At 47.2% G+C, this 21992-nt stretch overlaps 2 protein-coding genes across 2 annotated transcripts in view; one reads left to right on the top strand and one right to left on the bottom strand.

The window, feature by feature from the left end:
* The window catches only part of EXT2 (exostosin glycosyltransferase 2), an 82142-nt gene extending 71675 nt beyond the window's left edge, over positions 1 to 10467 (top strand). The window contains exon 14 of the mRNA XM_055715929.1: positions 5731 to 10467. Coding sequence (XP_055571904.1) covers positions 5731 to 5869 — 139 coding nt within the window. The 3' untranslated portion in view covers positions 5870 to 10467. The remainder of the gene's footprint in view (positions 1 to 5730) is intronic.
* Positions 10468 to 13912: 3445 nt separating this feature from the next.
* The window catches only part of ALX4 (ALX homeobox 4), a 44815-nt gene continuing 36735 nt past the window's right edge, over positions 13913 to 21992 (bottom strand). Inside the window, exons 3-4 of the mRNA XM_027816299.2 lie at positions 21391 to 21519; positions 13913 to 19291 (exon numbers count right to left, since the gene is read on the bottom strand). Of these exons, the coding sequence (XP_027672100.2) occupies positions 18968 to 19291; positions 21391 to 21519 (453 nt within the window). The 3' untranslated portion in view covers positions 13913 to 18967. The remainder of the gene's footprint in view (positions 19292 to 21390; positions 21520 to 21992) is intronic.

The raw sequence follows: 21992 nt of genomic DNA, 5'->3' as shown, positions 1-21992 counted from the left end.
TGAAATGAAGAATGGTTTGGAAGGGCAGTGAATGTTTAAAGTGAAATACTGAAAGTTGGTAAGTGTAAGGGTTGTATTCCCTGCTTTACAGTAAAATGGCTTCCCAGCTTTGACCAAGACACTAAACTTGCCTCTGCTTTGGCTTTTGAATGTGCAAAGTAATGGAAGGTTTCTTCACTTCTACAAAGCTGTTCAACACCTGTGTTTGAAAAGGGCTATCAGGCAGTGAATTTACATACTAGTTATTAGGTGGAATTAACCTGAGATCTAGGACTGACAAAGGCATTTCACCTTAGGCTTCTTGGACTGTTGCACCTCTCTTGCAAGCTTTGTGAAAAATAATTTGAAACTGTAGAATTGATGGGGTAGGTGAGCAGAGATAGCCATAATGCTGGAAGAGACCACCAGAAGAGGTGACAAAATTAAAAAAAAAAATGTATTTAAAATAGGCTATTTCATATTTGCACTGAGACACATAACATGGTTATCTTACCAGATCTTATCTTAACAGGGAGCCTTTTTCTGTCCTCTGCAGTACTCAGCAGATTTAAAGTGTTGTATTCATTTACTGACCTTTAGCAATGTAAATTATATTTATGTATTACAATATATGCAGTGAACTAATGCAAAACTGGTTAGTAGGTTGGGGGATTATTTACAAGAAGAGTGTATGCATGTGTCTGTCTGATCTGTTAACACACGTCACGCAACACACACAAACACAGACATAGTTTGGCTGATTGATTGTTAATGAAGCATCATGCCAGGTATTGAAGAGCGTAACAACTGCTAAGGTTAGTGACAAAGTATTTATACTGTATGTATAATAAGGCTGTATAAAAAAAGGAGTATGCAAGTCAGAAGTAACATGTACCTCATTAAAATGGTAAAAATTACTCTGCAGAAAACTTCTGAAGGAAGGGTGTGGAAGCTTTGTAAATCTGAAGTGTTAGCTGAAGGGGAAGCACAAGAGGTTGTCCTGTGTCTAGCAGTTCTGCACTGGTTTACAGGATGGACTACCTGAAGCCAGTGGAGCTTTCCTATGATCACACTAGTAGCATTACAACAGCACATAGGAATTCAGGTCATGAACTAGGTTCTCATTAAGGTAAACACTATAAAACTAGAAGATGAAAAAGTGGTTTTTGCTCCAAAGTGCATTATGATGCAGGGTAAAGGTCATGTTCCCATGTCTATAGCAATGCATGTATTCTCAGCGTAAAGTATCATTGACAGTATATTGAGAACATGTTTAACCTGTTGCTTTGCTTCTCTGTAGCTTCCAACAGTGGAGATAACTGTGTTGTGGGAAATGTTACGTTGACTGCAAATCCACATACTTTTATTTGCCCAGCCAAAGGGGTACATTCTGAGGTAGAGTCTGAGTGCAGGAGAGAATCTGGGTGAATAAGCAGTTTGGGTTCATTTTGAAGATCATTAATATCATACTGAAACTGCATGCTACGCCTAACGCCTTCTTGCCCTGTGGTGATGTTCTCTACTTCAGTAAAAGGGCGTTATTTGAAAATCTGAAAGGTTTTCTTTTTTTTAATCTTCTAAGCTAGCTATTCATTATAAGTGGATAACAAACGATAGCAACTCCTAGATGAAATTTTCCTAACTTGGCAAGTAATGGCTCATGTGTGTGTGTGTATATGTATGTATGCACACACTAGCCATTTTCAGGGTCAGAAGAGAAGCTGAACGGAAAAAGTACATGCATCAGGGAGTGCTTGTCTAATTATAAAAGAATTAACTTTGTACAGATAACTTTACAGTTTTGGATACCAAGAACAATACCTGGGTTATCAGGCAAAGAGCCATTATCAGCTTCACTTGCAGCTTCCCAAATTGCCTGACTCCTTGTTTTTTAGCATTCAGAAAGTGAGCAGGTAGTCTGAGCTAATTACTTGCCTGGATATCCAGGGATCAACCTGCTGTTTATGAAACAAACAGTTTATCAGGGTTGTCATGGGCACACACAACATTTAGTGTTAAGTTTCTGGTTCAGGAGTAGCGGAGAGATGCCCAGCTACAGCCTGATCATTGTTTGATCAGTGTAAAACGTTTGAGAAGTCAGTTGTGGAGACCTGCCCAGGAGGGACATGTAACTAACCAGTTCTGTTGGGCCTTTTGACACTTTCAGCCAGAAACAAAGGAAAGATGGTACAGTTGAACTCTGTCTCTTACGAAGAGATTTTTTTGATCAACACTGAAGGATATTTACAGCAAATCATGGGAAAGCCAACACTCCTGTTCTTCCTGCTGTGTAATTTCTCTGAGATAAATAAAAGACTTCAGTCCCCAGGGTTATTGAGCTCCATCATTAAAATACATCAACTTAAGAGAGCTTTGAACCGAGAATCCCCTTCTTGCCGTAGGTTAGCCTTTACATCAGGTTGCAGAAGAAGCTGTAGGAGGATCTCATAATCCCTGTATTTACAGGTGCTGTTTAAGTAGCAACAAGTTTTATGCCTTTAGCATCTTTGCATCTGGCTCTCAAAAATGGAGAACTCTGTAAAATGCAGCCTAGGGGGCAACTGCCTGTACAGTAAATACAACAAAGGGCTGAGCTGCTTCTGCAGCAACATTAACAGTAGTGTCTTACTTAGGACGTGTAAGTATTTGTTAGAGTCAAAGTAGGAAGCCATTCCCTTAAGAGGCAAACTGACCAGGTAACAGTTGGCCAAAGTCTGCAGGTGCAGACTTATCCTGCGAAAAAGTATTTGGGTTATAAAGGAGAGGAAACTGGTTAAGAGACCTTAACAGACACGAAGTTTACCCAGTCTGCCAGGGGCAACAGGGCTCTCAGTTTCTGAGTTCACACAGTCTTGAACTCCCTGTTGAGCACAACTGCATGTTGTCAGCAGAGCAAGGGAAAAAAAAGAATAATTCTTGGAAGCAAACATGCCTCTGTTAATATGAATTTGCAAAACAATAGACGCAGCCAAGAAAAACACCTTCCTTCTATATTACGATGACACATTACATTCTCATGGCTACCTAGCTTTGAATGTCTAATGTTCTAGATATCATTTCTAGTTTATATTGTCCAAAAGTGGCAAAGGCTTTGGAATTCAAGTGATTTCAGTGCAGGAGATGAAATTTTTGGGAAGAGACAACTTTCCTTTGAACATATTTTGTGGCTTGTGTATGACATTTCTTTCATCTATTTACGCCTGTTTCTGATCTTTGAATTTGATATTTCCTGAGGACTAACTTTTCTGATTCAGCCAGAGTGATTAGAACATGCTGATTTTTCCATTTTTCATTTAATTTCTTTAACAACAAAGTGGTTTCTTGGTGGTTAAAGATATTGTACTGGTATGCTGAATGGTCTTGCCACCAGAGTAAGTTTGACTGTAGAAGGATATTTTCTCATAAGACCTCCTCCTTGGTTTGGGAGTATAACCTCTGGAAGGAAGAGGTCAATTTTGTCTCTGTCCATTTAGTTCTGTCTTTTGCTCTGAGGGTGCAGCTTAGTTCCAGTTGTGATGATGGTTGATCTGATGTGGATGCCTGCCTACCAGGCAGCAGGCTGAGGTAACTAATGCATTTCACACTGGCCACCAAGCAGCTGTTACATTACAATGTCTTTCAGTCATCACTGGCAGAGGCAGGATTTGAACCAGTAGACTAGAAGTATTCTTGTATTCCAGAAACCAGTGAGGGCCAGCAGCTGTGCAAACTTCTCACATGCACATCTCCCAGTGCATCTACCTCCTCACCTGTGAAGTCTGTGGTTTTCCTGCCATGAGACTTCTCCAGTACACTCAACTTGGATTACAGTGAGACACATTTCTCAGAAGTAACAGATGATTTAGAAGCCTGACCTTATCTGAAAATCAGATGTGTTTAAGGTATCTTGTGGAGGCAACAGAAACTGCTTAGTGTTCCTGGAGAAAACACTCAGTTCGTGCTGTCCATGTTACTGTAACCTTTCTGTGCCCAGGGCCCAAAGCTTACCTTCCTGATGGTTCGCCTCATTTGGGTCTCTTCACTTCAGCCCTGACTGATGGCTCCTGAGCTGTTTCAGATCTGTGCTACCCTGGAGCAAATGGTGCTTGTGCCAGGTCTAGAGGCTGTTTCCCACCGCACACAGTTTCCTCTTACACACTGAATTCCTTTTCATTTGTCCCCTAGCCCAAAGATTTGAATCTGGAGGTAGGAAGAAGTATGGGGAAGATGAGACGGTAGAAGAAAGTGACGTACCTGTATTTACCTATGCAAATATTTTATTCAAGCGTCACCACGTATGAAGTAGTTCTCTGACACTTCTCAGGCCAGAAAATAGCCTGAAACGCAACCATTATAGCTTAAACAGCTATGTGGAGATGCAGCACTTCAACAACCTGGGCTTTGTGTTTTCCAGTCATTTACTGTAGTTGAGGAGGGAGCCATGGGATGGCTCAGAGGCTGAGGAATTAATTTTGAAAACCAGTCTTGCTGTCCCATCTACTTCAAAAGAGTGTTAGGGGCAGTGTTGAGCAGTCCCCATCACAAAACTGTCACACTTAGTTGGTGTGATTGACCGGATCCCTTAAGGAAAATTATCCTGGAGCCATAGTGACCCCCTAACTCTTCAAAGGGGTCGGGAGAGGGTGCAGTGGTTGGAGAGCAAGAGACCTGCTCTGGGACCGCCTGCAGCACGTCAGCCTCTGTAGCAGAGTCAAAACTACTCATTTCTTTTTTGTTTTCCCTTTTGAATGGCAGAAGAAATATGACCTGTTTTCTTGTAGCTGTCTCATGTTATGTGTTGGGAACTGTTGTCACGATTCTTGGTGTCTGAAATTCTTAAAAGCTGATTCTTAAAAATAAATTATAATACCCAGCTAATGTTAGCTGGGCACTGGCTGAGGTGAGGTGAGGCGAGTTTCCCCTGCCTTGCTTCCACAGGTACTGTGCCTTTTGGTGAAAGAGTTAAAAGGAGCAATGTAAGGTTAAACATCTGCTTGTTTTTTGAAGCACATAGCTATTCCTTCTACAGCATTACTGACACCTGAGATTATTAAAACTGGAAAGAGTTATCAGTGGTCTAATCTTTTTTTGTGCTAATGTGATGCCTTACTCCTCAATATCTCTTTATTTAGACAAGGAAAATAAACTAGCTGCTTTCATTTTATAGTTTAATTCAGCTTCACTTTTAAGGTAGTCCAAACAGTGTTGCCTATACACTGAGGCATGTTTATTTTTGTGGGAAAAGATAGAGCTTCTGAAGAAGCCTGAAAAAAACCAGGTTTTTGATTGGATTTTTCGTTGCTTAGTTGGGTTGGGTTTTTTGGGGATGGTGGTTTTTTTATTATTTTTTAGAACTTCATTTTCACAAAGGCTTGTTTTTTGCAAAACCTTCGTTATGAGCCAAATTGACCCAACAGTGGCCCTTTAAGAGACATGTTGGCAGTTAATCTGTTCTGGTTTACAGCATGTACATTGCTTTAAGAATGACTGGAATTCTAGGGGGAGGGAGAAGGGAAGCTTTGACCTCCATGTGCACATGTGCTGCTGCCAGCATCCCCTTGATCGTCTCTGTGATTAAATGGATAAATCAAGGAACACCAGCTTCTTTTCAGTTCTCTCTGCAGTGGGGCTCTCTTTTTATTTATTAGTAGCCAGCATGGCTGAAATACTTCCAAGCACAAGAGGGAAGGGTTCTACCAGTTGTGTTGTTGTGGGAGCTGGTGGCCAGCCCAGATGTTGGGGTCTTAATTACATTGCTTTCCCTTTCACCAGATCTGAATGCATCAATAAGTTTGCCTCTGTCTTTGGGACCATGCCTCTAAAAGTGGTGGAGCACCGTGCTGACCCTGTCCTGTACAAAGATGACTTTCCTGAGAAACTGAAGAGCTTTCCCAATATCGGCAGCTTGTAAAGGCATCTGTGAGACAAGCCTGAATGATGAAAATGACAGCTGAAAAGGTGATATGAGGAACATATGGCCCTGAATAAAATAAATCACTAGAGAGTGGACTGTATCTGAGGGAGACAGGAATTAATGTTGTATTCTGGTATGTTGTCTTCCCTTTACATTGCACAAATATGTAATTGAAAGCTGAACGACTGCTTCTCTGTTGCTGACAGAGGATTGAATCTATTCATGGGTCCTCCCAGAAACGTCAAATGCACTCTCTTCTCCAAAGGAGGCTATGCACATGGAAGAACAGAACAGAATCTCTCTCTCTGTGGTCTGACTGGCGTGACTGACCTCTTCTATCAAGTGTGCTGCAGCAGCTCTGTGGTTTGTAAGCACCCATCCCTTCAAAGCAACTGTCTGCAACGTATAGCTGGCTCTCTTGGGAGGAGCTTATTGCCTGTGTGGTTGATGGGCCTCTGTCTTTTGAGCTTAATTGTTGGCTTAAGTAACTGCGTAACAAACATTTTCTTCTGCATAGTGAGACAAATGTTGATTTATGTTTGTTTTTTTTTTTACAATGTCAGCAACAAAAATCTGTATGTTATCACATGTTTTAAAGGGCACAGCATTTTGTGTTACTTAAATTATTTTGACGCAAATTGAGACACACAGCAGCTGGGAGGACAGTCTCCTTCAAAGCAGAGACCTGCAGGGCAGAAGTCCAATTGCTGCACCTCTTCTTCCTGCATAAATCTCAGGTTTTCTGCTGCATCCGTGCAAGAGACTGACTCTGTGTCAAAACTAGTTGTATTTTACAGAAAAAGGTGTATCTTTCAGTCTTCATTATCAAAGCAGCAGTCAGGTTAGTTTTACATCATAGCTGTACATAGGAGCAACAGCTAAGAAGTCAGTTTTTCACATCTGAATCCTGTTCAGCAAGCACTGTGTTGTAGTACTGATTTGTAAAACACATTTACAGAAATTCCCAGTTACAGCTTCAGTGTGCAGGGGTTTGTGTATGTACAAGACACTATTAACACACACTTACAAACTCCTGTGGATTACCATTGTTGGGGAAACTATTGGGTCTTTGCTTGTAATTTAAGGAACCCATTGCTACAGGCTGCCACTGAAACATACAGCTTGTAAAGCTTCTCCAAAAGCCTTCCTGTTTCATATGAGCATTGGAGTTGTTTCTCAATACTGAAATTAACCTGAATTAGAAAACTAAATGCAACAAAATTAGAAATAAAATTGCCTGGACTGTTATTCTTGCCCTTTGATATTCAAGATGATCCAAGTTGGGCTGAGAAAAGATTCTCTTTTTTCCCTGCTCCACTGATAAAATGTTTATTATCAGATAAGTGTGATTTCACTGTCTTTTGAAACCTCCATTGCTTCCAGTTACAGAGACATCCTACTTGATGAGCTGTTTTTCTGTTGCACTGCAAGCAACCTTACTCCTTGGATTTTGCCAAACCCCAAACAATAGGACAAGTGTTAGGCATCACGGTTCACCCCCTCTCCTAAGCTGGATATGCAGCAATGACAGAAACCAAATGAAAGGCAGGCTAGAAACAGGAAACATCTGCTCCTATTTGTCTCACCCCCACTAAGACTTATCTTATTGCCCAATGCGGTGGATGTGCTGTGAATGAAAATCATATTGGAACAATAGCTCTGAGGGGATGCTTCACTTCATAACACCCCTGGGATGTGCCTGTGAACTGTATCATCCAGTTCTCTGGGAACGTTTAATTACTAGTAAATGTCTTTTCCTGCAGTCTTTGTTTCATTCTGAAGTTGCTGTGGGAGGGGTATTGGGGAGCTGGGAGTATAGCTGTTGCAGTGACAACAATTGCTGCCTGCACAGTGGGTATCACAAGATAGAGGAAGGTTTGTTGCTTGCTATTTCTCTTTACAGCCTCTCAGGTTCATTCAAATGAACTTCCTCAATATTCCTGTTGATTTATGTCGTGGTGCTTGAGCGTCAGGAGATACCAGCATATTTCCCTTGAAATTTGCTTTGAAAGGTTAGCTGTGACAGTGCAGTAGTCACTTCGGTTTTGGCCATTCTTTTGAGGCTGATCTCAGCTTGGCAGGCCTTAGCAGTTTAACTGAGTTATAACATCTTCCTTACACAGAGTTATGAAGCTTCTGTGATTTCCTGGTTCTTTCTTAGTAAGCCGGTAAAAAGTGCACGTTTTGCACAGTCTTAAAAGGCACGGAGGATTTGAAATAGTTGGTGGAGTATTTTGAAGTGGGGACAGCCTAAGCAGCTTTCCTAAACTGATCTGTAGTCTCAGATGAATAAAATGGCAACAGGTCCTTGTGCTTGCATCGCAAAGGATCAGAGTGGATTCCTCTTCCACAAAATGCCCAGTGACCTTTTTTTTGTCCTTTGGCATTTTACCATTGCTTTATAGGGCCATCAAATTTAGATGATAATTTGTCTCTGTTTCATAGCATGGAGGAAATTGGCAATGGATTGCAAAAAAAAATTTGTAAAATGGCCTTCTTTCCCTCTGCGTTTGTAATTGTGATGTTCTTGATGCAAAAGTCTGTGAAGGTAGGGTGTACCTGCATGTCTGATTTTGGAATGGGTTTGTTGTCAGTCTTTAAGATAATTTTTAACTTTTCATTGTATATATGTTATCACAAAAAGGTTAATATTGGTATATTAAAAAGTAAATCCAAGGAGTGTTTGTTGTATGTCACTTCTGGAGTGGCACAAGGAAACACAGATGTATTTAGAAGGGAGAATTGCAGTGACAGGCTGTTTTGCTACACAAATCTGTGTTAAACTTGAATTTCCACAGTGTACTTCAGAAAGACCTGACGATATTTTGTCTTTCCCGTAACTGGGGTTGGATGGTTGTCTTTGAAGTAGAGGTTTGCTCTGCACCTTTCTGGGGAGAGTAGTTGTTACTTGTAATTTTCCGCCAAGATTTGACAGTAGCATTTATCCTGGAGAAACAGGGCACAGATCTTTCTCTGAAGAGACAGAAAGTGTTAAAGAACTGTGCTTTTGAGAAAAGAGCTTTGACCAAATCATTGAGATTGTGGAATCCAGTGCGGTGGCAGCTCTCTGCTTCCAGAAGCACTGCAGCACAGTCCTGGCAGAGCATGCTGCGAGAGGGCAGCATGTGTGCATGGCACCCCTTGCTGCTTGTGCATAGCAAGGGGCACGGTGTGCCACGGTGCTTGCCCTGCCAGAAGGGGTGAGTCCATCACCAACTTTCCCTACAATGTGTTGACTCTTTCCTTCCTCACAGCTCCACCATCTCGTTACAGGATGTGCCAATTCAAGCCTTAACATTCTGAATTACTCTTCCCTGCCATCTCCAGCTCCTGCTCTTGAACCTCCTGCTATCCATCATGCTTCCGGTGGTACAGTTCAAATACGCTTTACAGCAGCAACGAATTTCTCCCTGTTAATTATCAATTCAAGGGCCTTGGAGACTCAAATAGCAAAATAATTGCAAGGTGGGTTTGAAGAGCTGCCCAGTACTTCTGACTCATTTTGCTTTTAGGCTGTATTGATGAGTGTTGAGCACTCTGGAAAAATGCGGTACTGAGGCACATGAAAATGTATTTAGGTGGACAATTTTAATGTTAAAAATACCTGCAAGATTTGGCATGAATGCCCTCTATAATGAATGTCTGGTACCTTAGTTACACTTCACAGGCAGAGCGTATTTTGATCGGGAAGGCTCTCAGAATGGTTAATTGGTATGCATAAATCTTCTGTCCAGCCCTTTACATGGAAACTGCTGTCTTAACAGGGCTACAGCACCATACAGGAAAGAGAAATCAAAACTGACAGTGCTGATGAGAAAACGGATTTTAAATGCCCTAGCCAGAGACCAGACAGATGGAGTGTGAATTTTTTCACCATTCTTCTTAAACACTTGCATGTTTAAATTTTACTAGGACTGATGAAATGTAAACTACAGGGAGTTCTTGCACTCAGGGGTAGTCTCATCCATGTACTTAAAACAAGAAAAAAATCCTGCAAAGCTGTGTAGAATTAAATATATGCTAGAAAGTGAGTATCCAATTGGTCCAGTTGCTAACTTGGATCTGATCCTGAAGAGCTGGGAAGAGCAGCCCTCCTAGGTAAGTATTTCACCTATACTATCTTTTAACTTTTAGACTGGAAAAAATTTGTCAAAACTGCCAGAAAACTCTGAACACAGTATTCTTTGCAGCTTTCCATAGGATATGAAAGTTACCCTGTGAGCAGGTAGTCACTTCAAACCTCTTGCTAACATTGGTGTGTAGACAGAGATGGCATTTGCTTGGCAGAAAAATCAGCTAGAATGCTTTTGCTCTAGTGTGGAATCGTGGATCCTTCAGTTGTAGCTTATGCTGTTTGGGGGGCATGTAGGATGGTGTAAGTTCTTTTTATGATGTTTGCCACCACTGTATCTGAGCACAGTAAATTGAACTTCGCGGTCCTTGTGCTTGGGTAAGATCAGCCTCCTACCTGTAACTGCTGATAAGGAAGCAGAGAGAATCTGTCATACGCCCAAAGCCTTAGGAGTTGTGTGGGTAAAAACAGGATTGAATACCAGCATTGTGTTATATATAATAAATATATATAATAAAGAACAGCCACACTTTTGTCTGAGTTAGTGTTTGGAGTTTTGGGTGTCTCGGTACCGAGGCAGAGGACCCGTCAGCCTTGACTTTCAGTGTCAGCTTTCTTCAGCCTGTCCTGGCTTGAAGCCATTTGGTGACATTCCTGGTGCACTCCTGTGTAATTTCAGCCTGATGGAAAGGCTGTAGTGCAGTCCCACCTCTGCTGATCTTCAGGATTCCCCTGTCTGCAGCTTCTTGTGGTTGCTTTGAAAACGAGTTATGTTTCCCATTAAAGGATAACAGCGACAATTGAGGCAATTAAGTGGAGTGGCATGGAGCTAGCAGCACGCAGGGAGTTTTCCAGCTGAAAACAGTGCAGCTCAAAGGTTCTCCCTGCAAGGTTGCCTGTTTGCTGTCTTCATTTGTCTGGAAAAGGATCCAGTAATTCTCCTTCAAATTTCCTTTACTGATTCTAAATGCCTGTTTACTTGCGTAAGTAGGAAGTGCTTCTGCTCCAGACAAGCATGACAACTCTGCAGTGACTGTGGGCTGAGATCAATGCAACTTGATCATGATTTCATTAAGTCTATGAACTTGAACCAGTGCTCGGTACCAGACTGTATGCAGAGGGGAAGACAGATGGGTAAGGGGAGAACCAGGTGTCTATAAAGAGAAATAATCCATATTGTGACTATTTCTACAGAGTCGTAAGGAAAAAAAAAAAAGGCAGCTTAATTATTAAGTCACATCTGTTGGATTTTTAACCTCAGTTTTAGTTGGCAGGGAACTGGGAAAAGGTGAAAGCTGCACCGTTTGACCAACAAAGGTGTGAAGAACTTGGGATATACAGGCCTGCATGAGGTTTACAATGTGTGATGATGAGATGTGGTTCCTGTTGCACCCTGTGCTTTAAGGATGAAGCTTATTTCTTCTACCCTCCACCCCCATTTTGTGCAGCAATGGGAACCTGTAAAACTAGAAGCCGAAGCCTGGGACTGACTGAAAAGTGCCGCTCAGGGATATTCACCTGCCCAATGTGAACATCTCATATTTGTCCCGTAGATGAGATTATAGTCCCTTGGAAAAATAGCTAAAGTTTTCAGGGCAAAGGCTCCGTGTTCCCTTCTGCATGCCCGTATAGCTGTACACTCAAGAAAAACACTGTTTCTCACCTACTGGTTTGGCTGTTTGAAAACTTGGAAAGATTTTAAAGGTCCTTCTTTGCTGAAACCTTTCTTTCAAAGGGAGGGCAGGTCTCAGCTGGGTGCTAGGCACAGTTAGTGCTAGGTGCCTTCAGCTGAGGACTGATGGGAACAATAACTGCCTCTGCCATACTTCGTACAAACAGGCAGGGGAAGAGGTTTGAAGCAGAAAGGACCGTAAAATGAGATCCAGGAATTCAGCAAGGCTACAGCAAAGGGAGCAGATTGCTAACTCGGAGCATCTGTCTTTTTGTCCCGTGAGTAAGTTACGAACTGAAAAGCAAGAGAAAGTGGAAGATCCTTTCACAAATAATAAACACTTGTTTGTCTCAGATTAAATGCAACACCTTTACATGTGGGCTGCAGCTGGCTGTAAGTAGATGCACCTTGCATGGCTGTTGCCTTCCTTGCCAATGAGAAGATTATTGTACATCCATCTGCTTAAAGGTTAATAACCTGCTTTTAAAAAGAGGAAGAAAAAAGGCAAATCTGTTTAGTTTACAGGAAGAAAAAATTGTTTTTCATTAAAACTGGCTGAACTTTGCCCTGCCTCAAAGTCTTATTCTCCAGCAGAGAAGGAACGCGTTAACCTAGGTGCTGTAGCCACATCTCCCAGAGAAAACTTTTTCCATGTGTTTTAAACAACTCCTGTAATGCCAGTAGGAAAGTACAGCTTCAAGAAAAGAATGCACATTTCTAATCTGGGTCCTGCCACTATCTAGAGTTTACAGAGAGACTTTTTAGCTCTTTGGCAACATTCAGGCCAGGAGCAATTTCTGATGTAAACCCATACAGCCAGGATGTTACTGAAACTGGCTTTAGGCTCTCAACAGTCTGAACTCTGCCAACATCTGGAGAATCTGGCTTTGAGTGCTTGGGGAGGGAGGGAATTTTTCTCCTACAAGTGAGAGGAATGGATAAGCTTGCAACAGCACCTGCATTATCCGTTTCTCTACAAGATGGAAAACAGCCACGCTCCATCTGAGCTGAGCTGATGCTCCTAGCCAACTGATGGAAAGGCCAGAGGGGCTCTGTGGGTCTTGGTGGGTTGTTGACAGCTGCTGGGCACCTTCTCGGCGCTGCCTGAACGTGAAGGGCACTTTCCAGTTCACCCAGTGTCTAGGTGCAGGGGCTTGGCCTTTTTCTGGTGCCAGTGGATCTGCTGACTCTGGAGGAGACGGCTTCACAGCCGAGTTTATTCACTGAGCAAAAGCAGCAGAAAGGGCCATCCTGGAACCCAGTTTTCCCCACGCTGAGATGGGGCAAGAGACCTGCCCCGGGAACGCGTGGGGCTGAGACCAGCCCTCCCCTCGGTACAGGGAGGGGTGAAGCCCAGCTGGCTCAGCCTGCCCCGCAGCCCGGTGAGCAGTGCCCGGCTGCTGGCAGGCGCCTCTGGGCAACCTGGCAGAGCCACAGCGGAGGGCAGGGCAGGTGAGGTGACTTCCGAGTCCTCTGCCAAAGCAGAGCCGGGAGGGGAGGGAGCATTGACTGGACCTGTAGGAATGTGGGAGAAAGGAGCACTTTTCCGGGGGCAGGGTGCCCCCACTGCCAGCCCCAGGTGGGCTGGGGCTTTGGACTGTGCTGTGTAAAAGCAGTGGTGCCGTAGCACGGAGAGCCGGTGGGCTGAGGCTCCCCAGCTCCACGGCGTCTTGTGCCAAGTCACTTCTCCTTGTGTCAGCCATTATGGATTCCCTCCTGCCTCATTACGGACTGCTTGGGAAGGGCTAGGAGCCCTGCAAGGCCTAGGCTTTGCCAGAAGCAGCAGCTCCTGAGCAGTGAGCCGGGGAGACCATCCTCTCTCTCCTGCAGCCGCCATGCCCTCTGTGCCGGCTGTCGGTGATGCCAAGTGCTCCCAGAAGCGGCGAGGCCCTGGTTAGCTGGGAGCTGGTGGGCAGGGTGTTCCTGTGCCTGGCTGCTGGCTGTTAACCATCTCTTTGTACAGGGAGAAGCAGCGGCCCGTGAGCTGCCACCTGTTGTTAATCTACCCCCGGCTAATCCATTCTGCACTGCGTCAGCAGTTCAAAAGGGCACTGTTAGTATTTTTTGCCAACTTCAATTAACGTGAGATTTTGGAGGCCCCTCTGATCACATTTCATCTGTCATGAGTCAGGAACAAACCAGCCAGATTGCAGTTGAGAGGAGAGAAGAGAAGGAGTTTATTGCAAACGAAAACAACAACAACAGTGTTTGTGCCCCCTTGGCCAGGGCAGCTGGGAAGCAGAGCCCTTTGCAGTGATGCCACTGCTTTCAAAAACTGGAAAAATAAAAATCAGCACCCAGAAATTCCAGCCCCCCCACCTCCCAAAAAAAAAAAAACAAAAAAAAAACCCCAAACCTGCAAGTGCAATAACTTACTTCAGAAAAAGTTAAAAAGAACCAAGCTGCAAGACTGTTTGTTCTTTTTTAATAGTCCACTGTAATGAACTGGTAATACATGGTTGCATAGGCAATAACATTGCATGGCACAAACCTCACATGGCAACATTTTTAATGATTTTTTTTTTATTCTTTTTTTCTCCTGAACTTTTTTAAAACTTTTTTATTTTTTTAGTATGTTCTACCCCAGGCTGTTAAGCTAAAGGAAAAAAAAAAAAAAAAAAAGAGGTTGCGTTTATACAAGGTTACAATATTTTACAACAAAAAAACAATAATATTGATTGAGGTTTGTTTTCTTTCTTTCTCCCCGTCTCTCTTTCAAACACTGCACACCTAAACTGTTATATTATTATACATTGAAAACTGTCCTTCAAAATCAGTAGTATAAAAGTCCTAGATCTATCTACCTACCTAGCTATGTGGGGGGAGTGGGGAACCATGTTACCAGCAAAGAGTTAAGGGGGTGCAAGGCCACTCCATTGCCTCCTCCCAGCTCCCTTGGGAAGCTGCAAAGGGCTGAATGACTTTCCATCCAATTCTGCGCCCCCTTCCCATTTGGGTTTAATTTCTCCTTTGGTCTGTTTGCTTTTTGCTGCATCAGTCAAAGCAGCGGAGTAAAACACAGGGCTCTGCCACTGCTCAATTATTTTTCAATCCGTTTCCAGGAAACTACCTTTTTGCCTTTGTTCATTTGAAGAGTGTTTTACAACGTGCTGCCCGGTCTGGGTGTCCTTTGGGAGTCAGGGGAACGTGTCTCCCTGCCCCAAAACACTTCCACCACTGGAGAAGCCCAGCCGGCAGCTCTGCTCGGCTGGCACACTGGGTATGCCTGGCCCAGGTTGGTGCTGCAATCCCACGGTGACAGAGCAAGTAAAGCCATGTGTGCTGCAGCTCTGTAACCTCGTGTGTGTCATGCTGTCACTACGTGTGGCCTTCCCCTAACGCCCAGCCAATGCTCACGGCTCAGGCCAGGCCTGCTCCAGCAGGGATGCGCGCTCTGGCAGGGATGTGTGCTCACGCACATGCTGCTGTGGGCTCTAGGGAGGAGGGAGGCTGGCTCTCCTTCACTTTGCTGTCTTGGTCCTCTTCCCTGTGGGTTCTACCCAGGTGGGTGCTGGGCCAGCGAGACCTGAACTGAGTAGCATACTCAGGAGGCGGCAGCCGGAGCCTGGCTGCCGTCGGGAGCCTGCTAAGAGTGGGTGGGTGGCAGTGTTGGCTGTGGGCAAGGTGCTGGGGGGCTCATCTGGCCCCTGTCTTGCTCCCCACCATGAGCCTGTTGAGGCACAGCGGCCCTTAGAATTTGGACCCTGCAGGGCTCAGCAAGCCCAGGCCTGGTTCACCACTGGTTTGCAGTTGCTACCAAAGCACTAGCTACTGCTCGTAAGCAAGAGGTGTGTCCAAATACTTGGAGGCGAGTGGTACCCAACTGCTTTTAAGCTGATGCCGGGAACCCACGCTGCTCTATTTATATCCCTTAGTCTCAAAGCTCTGGGATGTCTCTGGTGTTTCTAACCACGGGCAGTGTAAGGCAGCCCCCTTCTAGGGTACCTGCTGCACAGCCAGAGCCAGGACTGCTTGCGAGAAATGTTCTGCTACCTCCACAAGGCCAGGCAGGGCAGCTGGGTGAGCCCAGCTAGCTGGGTGCTGCAGGTGCTGCACCCACAGAGGGTGCCACTACAGGCATGGCAGGTGCCAGGGTGGCTGGGGCTGGTGACATATTTTGGCAGTGGCTGGGGATGAAGCTTGCAGCTTCAAAGGCAAATCCAAGCCAGGGAATCGCAACTCAATGTATGGGCAGGAGTAAAATACTAAATAAGAAATAAATAGAGAAGAAAGTCATAAATAGAGTTGAAAGGTATTAAAATAATAATCATAATCATAATTAAAAAAGGCATCATCCTGGTAACTTGAGATTGCAAGAACAGCAATGACCCTGTGACCCTTAAGAAATGCAGTAGCCACAGGTTGGCTAGATTAAGATAGATATATATATATGTATATATATATTTATACAGTTTTTCTTGTTAATTTAACAGCTAGTTTAAAAAAGCTTTTAAATTAATTTAAAAAATATGTGTAAATACAGATGCTTAAAAACTGCCTGAATAGCTGCTTTTGGAGATTTCTGAGGGGAGTGCCTTCCAGCACGACCCACAGGTGTGGGTGCGAGGGACTGTGTGGCTGCGGCGGCAGCACCCGAGGGGTGAGGCAGAGCCCGGCCAGCAGCGGGGCCACCAGCGGCAGGAGGCAGGAGGGCTCTGAGGAGCAGCATCCCCCCTCACCTCATCGTGCTTTCAGGCAGGCTCCGGGCCAGGCACACACAGTGGCATTTAAAATAGATTGAGTGCGTCTGATATGTGCTTTGCACATGGATATTAAGGTGAGAGGAAGGAGGGAGCGAGCCTCTGTAAATGCCAAGTCTGCTACCAGGAGACTCTCCTCTCTCTCTAACAAGACTGGGGATACAGCACTTAATCCTCTGAGCTGTTAAACAGCTTGGTTGAAATCCTGGCCCCATGGAAGTCCGGGAGCAAAAACTACCCTTTAACTTCACTAGGGAATGCGGCTAAGCTCTTGAATGGCTGTGGCCCTCTGTTGGAGCTGCCTCTGGTAGCTGAAGGCCACGTGGGACCACGTCCCCATGTGCCTACCCCACCATCAGCTCCTCAGCTCTGCGGGCTGCAAATTTGCCTTGTCAGTAATGTTCCTCGGCCGTTGGGGCAGCGGCCCTTCGCGGGCTTCCCTGCTGACTGTGGGATGCATCATGCTCCCCAGTATACCTGGGGAAATGCTCTCCACAGCACACTTGGCTGCCTGCACAAAATCTGCTGGAGAAGCTGCCTCCTGCCACTAATCCCTGGGTGGGCTGGGACCCTCGGTGGCTTCTGGGGCATCTGGTGGGGGTGATGTACACCTCCAGCTGGGCAGCAGGATCCTGGCTGGTTCAGTGATCAGCATCACTTTTAGCACCTAAGCCATCAAGCCCGATGGCTCGGCTGAAAGTTTAGGCTGGGACATAAGTCCTGGCTCCTTGTGATGGGAGAGGCCCTGGTTGTACACGTGGTGTGGTATACGCGTGCTGGTTCCCTGTGAGTACCGAGGCAGGCATCTCTTAGCATTTCTGGGAAGAGAAAAGAGACTGCTACTGGTCTGTTCTTATTCCAATAAATAAATATTACATTTGATCTAGCAACGCTGTATCATTCAGGTAGTGTCTGGCAGTGCAGGCGTTATAGAAATACTTGCATATCTTGTTAACCTGAAACCTGATATTTGGCTGTAGCTTATTTGGAGCCTTTTCCAAGACCACTAAATATTCCTGGATGTAGAACTACTAGAGTCCCTAACACTGAGCATGAGGAGGGAGGGCAGGGTGACACACAACTTTTTATGGGAGCAAAATCCTGTAGCTCCCTTGAGAATCTCAGAGACGGCTGCCCCAGCTCAAGCTCAGTCTGCATAGCCATGCTGTGTGGGTCATAGTGCTGCGCTGACCTTCAGCTTCTCCTTGGTGATAATTCAGTGGGGTAAAAGGATGTTCCAAAATTATTCCTAGCACTACGAGATCATTGAAAAGCTTGTAGAAGATTTAGCCTTGCAAAGGAGATCTTACTTAACAGTTAGCACTGTGCAGGTAAGAGGGCTGGGAGGGAAAAGTGGGGATGCATATTGGCTCAGAAAAAAACAGGCAAGTTCTGGTGTCTCCTGCTTCCTCTGCAAGGTGAAGAGGATCCGAGGTGGCTGGAGATGGGGCAGCACTGCCTTGCTCAGCCTTGAGTCCCTTCCCAGCCTGCTCCCTGTGCTGTCCCTGACGTGGAGACACCCACAGCAGCTGTGTGCAGCAGGGCCCTGGGGTGGAGGGCTGCAGGGAGGGGCTGTCGTTGCATGCTTCTGACCCCAGCACAAGGTGTATGAGGAATTCCATGGCCTCACGCAACTGTGGCTGTGTGATAGCAATTGAGCTGTTTCTCAAAGCAGTCTCTTTGGGCACCTGTGGATTTACACAGCGACTGTACTCCCCTCCCATAGCTGCTGTCTCTAAATTGAGGATGGTAATTCCCAACTCAGTGAATGCCAGAGGAAACATTTTGCTGCCCCACCATGCACAAGAGCCTCAACATTGACCACAACCATGGCAAAGCAAACCCCGGGCACTCCCTGGGGCAGCCATCCATGCTGGGAAGCTATCGTCTGCTGGGGTGCATCTCCAGCTGGGTCGCCAGACGGCTGGCAAAGACTCTCAGCGTGGTAGCACCGTGCCATGCTGGGAAGAGAAACATCCCCTTCACAGGCCTCTACGGCTCTGTGCTTCATCTCAGACTGCAAGATGGAGAGGAAACAGGTTAGAAGGAGGTGGGCTACCGTTGCCTTCTTTCTACTTTCGGGTATCTTCCTATCCCTGTTCCCCACTCAGCTGTGGGAAGTCGTGGCTCCTGCTAAACAGACAGGAGCACCCTGAGAGGTGTCTCTTTGCTGGTGCCAGAGCCCCCATCCAGGGCCCAGGGCAGAAGAGATCTGAGCAACACTGTTGACAAATTAGGAGGGCAAGATGGGGGGCGGGGGCGGAGAAGCTGCTGAAATGCCAGTGGGCTCTTGCTCTTTGGAAAGGCAGATCTGGTGTCAGAAGAAGGAGCGGGGAGAAAAAATGCCCAGGTTATTGGGGAGGTGTTGGTGAGAGAGGACACATCCCAACCCAGATCTCACTGGAAGAGGTGCTGCTCTACAGCCTCCCTCTCCCCTGGAAGCCTGATCCTGGGAAGCCGGGAGCTGCTGTGTTCATGCTGGAAACACTCCACTTACGTTAACATATGTACTTTATATGCCTAGGGTAGCTAAAAGTGCTGTATTCACATCCCCGAGGAGGCAACTGCTGTCTGGAGTCCAAGCGGATGGATTTATTTGGCTGTCCCCATGTGCTCTCTCCATGTCTCATGGGTGCTGGGCTGCAACCCTGTCATGTCGCCCAGGAGATAGCGGCGCTGTGCTCCTTCGCTTTCATCCTCAGGGCAGCGATGCTGGAGGTCTTGCGGTCCGGCTCGCTGTTCAGCTCATAGCCGTTGAGGCCGGGGCTCATCCCAGCCGTGCCAAAGAGGCTGCCCATGTGAGTCTGTCCCACGTGGCTGCCAGGGCCAGAGACACCGAGGAACTCGGAGACGCCGCCAGCTGCGTGGGGATGAGCATGGGGGGACATGCAGGAGGGCACCGTCTCACAGGGGACAACGCAGGCGGGCACAGGGGAGGCAGCTCCATTGTTGCCAATCCAGGAGGGGTTCTGGATCTGGGGATGGGAAAAGAAGCGTTAGGGCTGCCCTGCGCAGAACGTGGCCAGCGGCTGGCCTGGTGGGATAGAGCATGTCTGGCCCTGGCCCTGCCGCCACCCCGCAGGGCAGCCCTGCACACGAGGGACAGCCGGTACAATGGGATGCGGTATGCTGGCCCCCTCCAGCTGCAGCATCCGCAGCCCCCCCGGAGCAAATCTGCTCCAAAATCTGTATGCCAGCCCAGACAGGGCAGGGAGTGTGGAAGACTAGCTCACAGGGAGCAGTACTGTGCCCCTCCTCTGCCATAGTCTCTCTGTTCATCTGTTCCCCGCCATTTCTCTTTTATCTTTTCGCACTGAGCACTCTTTGGAGCAAGGATGCTCCCAGCACAGAAACCCAGAAACCCTGGAGCCATCCATGGTGTTTCTGTGGGCCTACCCAATACAGAAGGAACAGGCAGAAAGGGACGCTGCAAGAATGCTGATCTACCCTCCTGCCCCAGCTTGGGGCAGCTTTGCCTAGGCAAGGGCTTTTTTCTACCGCACAGATGTGCCCGTCAGAGCTGAGCTGCCTGCAGCCCCCAGCACAGGCAGTTTCCCTGCCCCTCTCCCCAGCAATGCTCCTTGCCTGTTGAGGAAGGTCGCCTGGCTCCTGCAGTGTCACTCATAAAATGATATTGCAGAAGAAAGGAGAGGAGCTCAGTATTTGCCAGTGGGAGTAGGTGTGCTGCGGCGGCAGGGGGACAGGGGCATGAAGGATGAAAGCAGGGAGGAGGCGAGCAGCTGGCTGGAGCTAGAGAGCAAAGGGCCCTTCATCCCACCGCCCACTGCACTGCTCGCCCTTGGGCCCTCTCTGATCTCTTACCTCCTGCAAATTGCTTTTCATTTTTTTGATCTCTAGGGCTGTGAGAGGAGGGCAGTATGGAGGGAGGGAGCAGTATAAATTACAAAGGCAAGAGAATGAAGTGCTGAAAAGGCTGCTGGGAGTGTCCTCTGCTTGAAAAAGCTACTTTGGCACCTCTCAGCTGTTTCATAAGGGCTTCTTGTTCAGTTCAGGGGAGACGCCAAGCAGGAGAGAGGTTAAATGCTCTTGGCCTGGCTGTGAGGCAGCTTTGGTGTGGCATTGGCTGAGGAGGTGGCTGACAGCCGGGGTGTTGCAGGGGGAGGACTCTCAGCAGATCTGTGAGGACAAGTTGGGTTCAGAGCATCATGCCTGCAGAACTGTGCCCTCAGGCAAATTCTGGGTGGTGGGAAGGAGTTGGCAGGATGGAGGGAGTGCTTTGCGGGGGCACAGCCTAGCCCTTTAGCTAACAAATGCCTGTCTGCTCTGCCCTGGCATCATCTGAAGGCAGTGTTGTGAAATGGGGGCTAGCCCAGTGCTTAGGAGTCTACTGTGGTGACAGGTTTCCCAGGACAGGATGCAAAGGCGGGGAGGCAGCTGTGTCACCTGCCTCCTGGGTCAGGGCAGGAACAGTTTCAACAGGCCCTGGGAGCAGCCCCAGATACCCAACAAGGCTCCCTTTGGAGCACAAACCCGCAAGTCCCTCGGGAAGCATCCCCAGACGTCACCAAGTGCGCTGCGGGTACTACAGTCCATCGCTGGGAGACAGCTGTGGGAATTTCCCAGGGGATAAATGCTTTTGTCCAACTGCCTTAAGAAGGGGCATGGAAACCTAGGCAAGGCAACAGGAAGCTTTCCTGGGAACTGCTGCTCTTTAGGCATGAAATAACCTTTTGGACCTTTTCCAAACCAGCAGAAAGTTAGTGGGCAGCAGCACATGTGATGGGAGATGGACAGCGTAATAGGGTGTGCTGAGCAGGGCAACCTGTGCCCAGAGGGTGGTTGCACTATGTCACGCAGGGCTGGGCTTGATGCCTGCTTTGGAGATGGCTGCTCGGAGCCAGGGCATGAGGGAGCAGGGCAGGACACTCTGCTAAATAGCTCCTGGCCCTTCAGTCCTTGGCAGTATAGCCCTAGCCCTGGCTCTCTTGAAGACCTGCATGAGGGCAGGCGGATGAACCCAAGAAGCGAAGCATCACTTTGGGAGACAGGGAGCAGAGGTGGTGTGTCCAGCAGGCATTGGGACAGATGGGCCAGGGCAGGGGGATGCACTCACCTGGGCATAATTCTCAGCACGGGTGAGCAGGGGCAGCTCGTATGCGGTGGAGAAGTGGGTCCGGACCTGCTGCATCTGACCAAACCTCTCTCGCTTGCGCCATTTCGCTCGCCGGTTCTGAAACCACACCTGGGGAGAGGGCAAGAGGGGGCTGTGAACAAGGGGAGCTGCCAGCGGTGGCTGGGAGCCTGGCAGCCCCGAGGAGCCCACTGGCAGACAGGGCTTCACCAGGTGGATGGTTGTGAACGTCACAGGGCAGGGTGCTGCCCCCCACAAAGCCCTGAGGGGAAGCAGCGGTCCTGCCCAGCATCCCTGGGAGGGTCTGGGGCAAGCCTGCACTCCCAAACCGGGAGCAAAAGGCGCTGCCCATCTTTCGGTGTCCTGCCTGTCTGGGGACATTCACAGCTCTTGGTTCCCACAGCCTCGTTTGCCCTGGGATAGCTCACCCTCCTCACACCCCTACATCAGCATTACCCAGGCGCTGCCGGCAGCTCTCGTGCCAGTCTCAGTCAGCCAGTCTCAGACAAGAAGTGTGAATACATTCGTGTGTGCTGCTGCCAGGCTGAAACCAGCAGTGCTGGGGCTTTCCCCTGGCCTGATCC

The sequence above is a fragment of the Falco cherrug genome, chromosome 7 (genome assembly GCF_023634085.1).
Source record: "Falco cherrug isolate bFalChe1 chromosome 7, bFalChe1.pri, whole genome shotgun sequence".
NCBI classification, from domain to species: domain Eukaryota; kingdom Metazoa; phylum Chordata; class Aves; order Falconiformes; family Falconidae; genus Falco; species Falco cherrug.
Note: the sequence above shows the minus strand (reverse complement) of the source record. Positions and strands in the feature narration are given on the sequence as shown.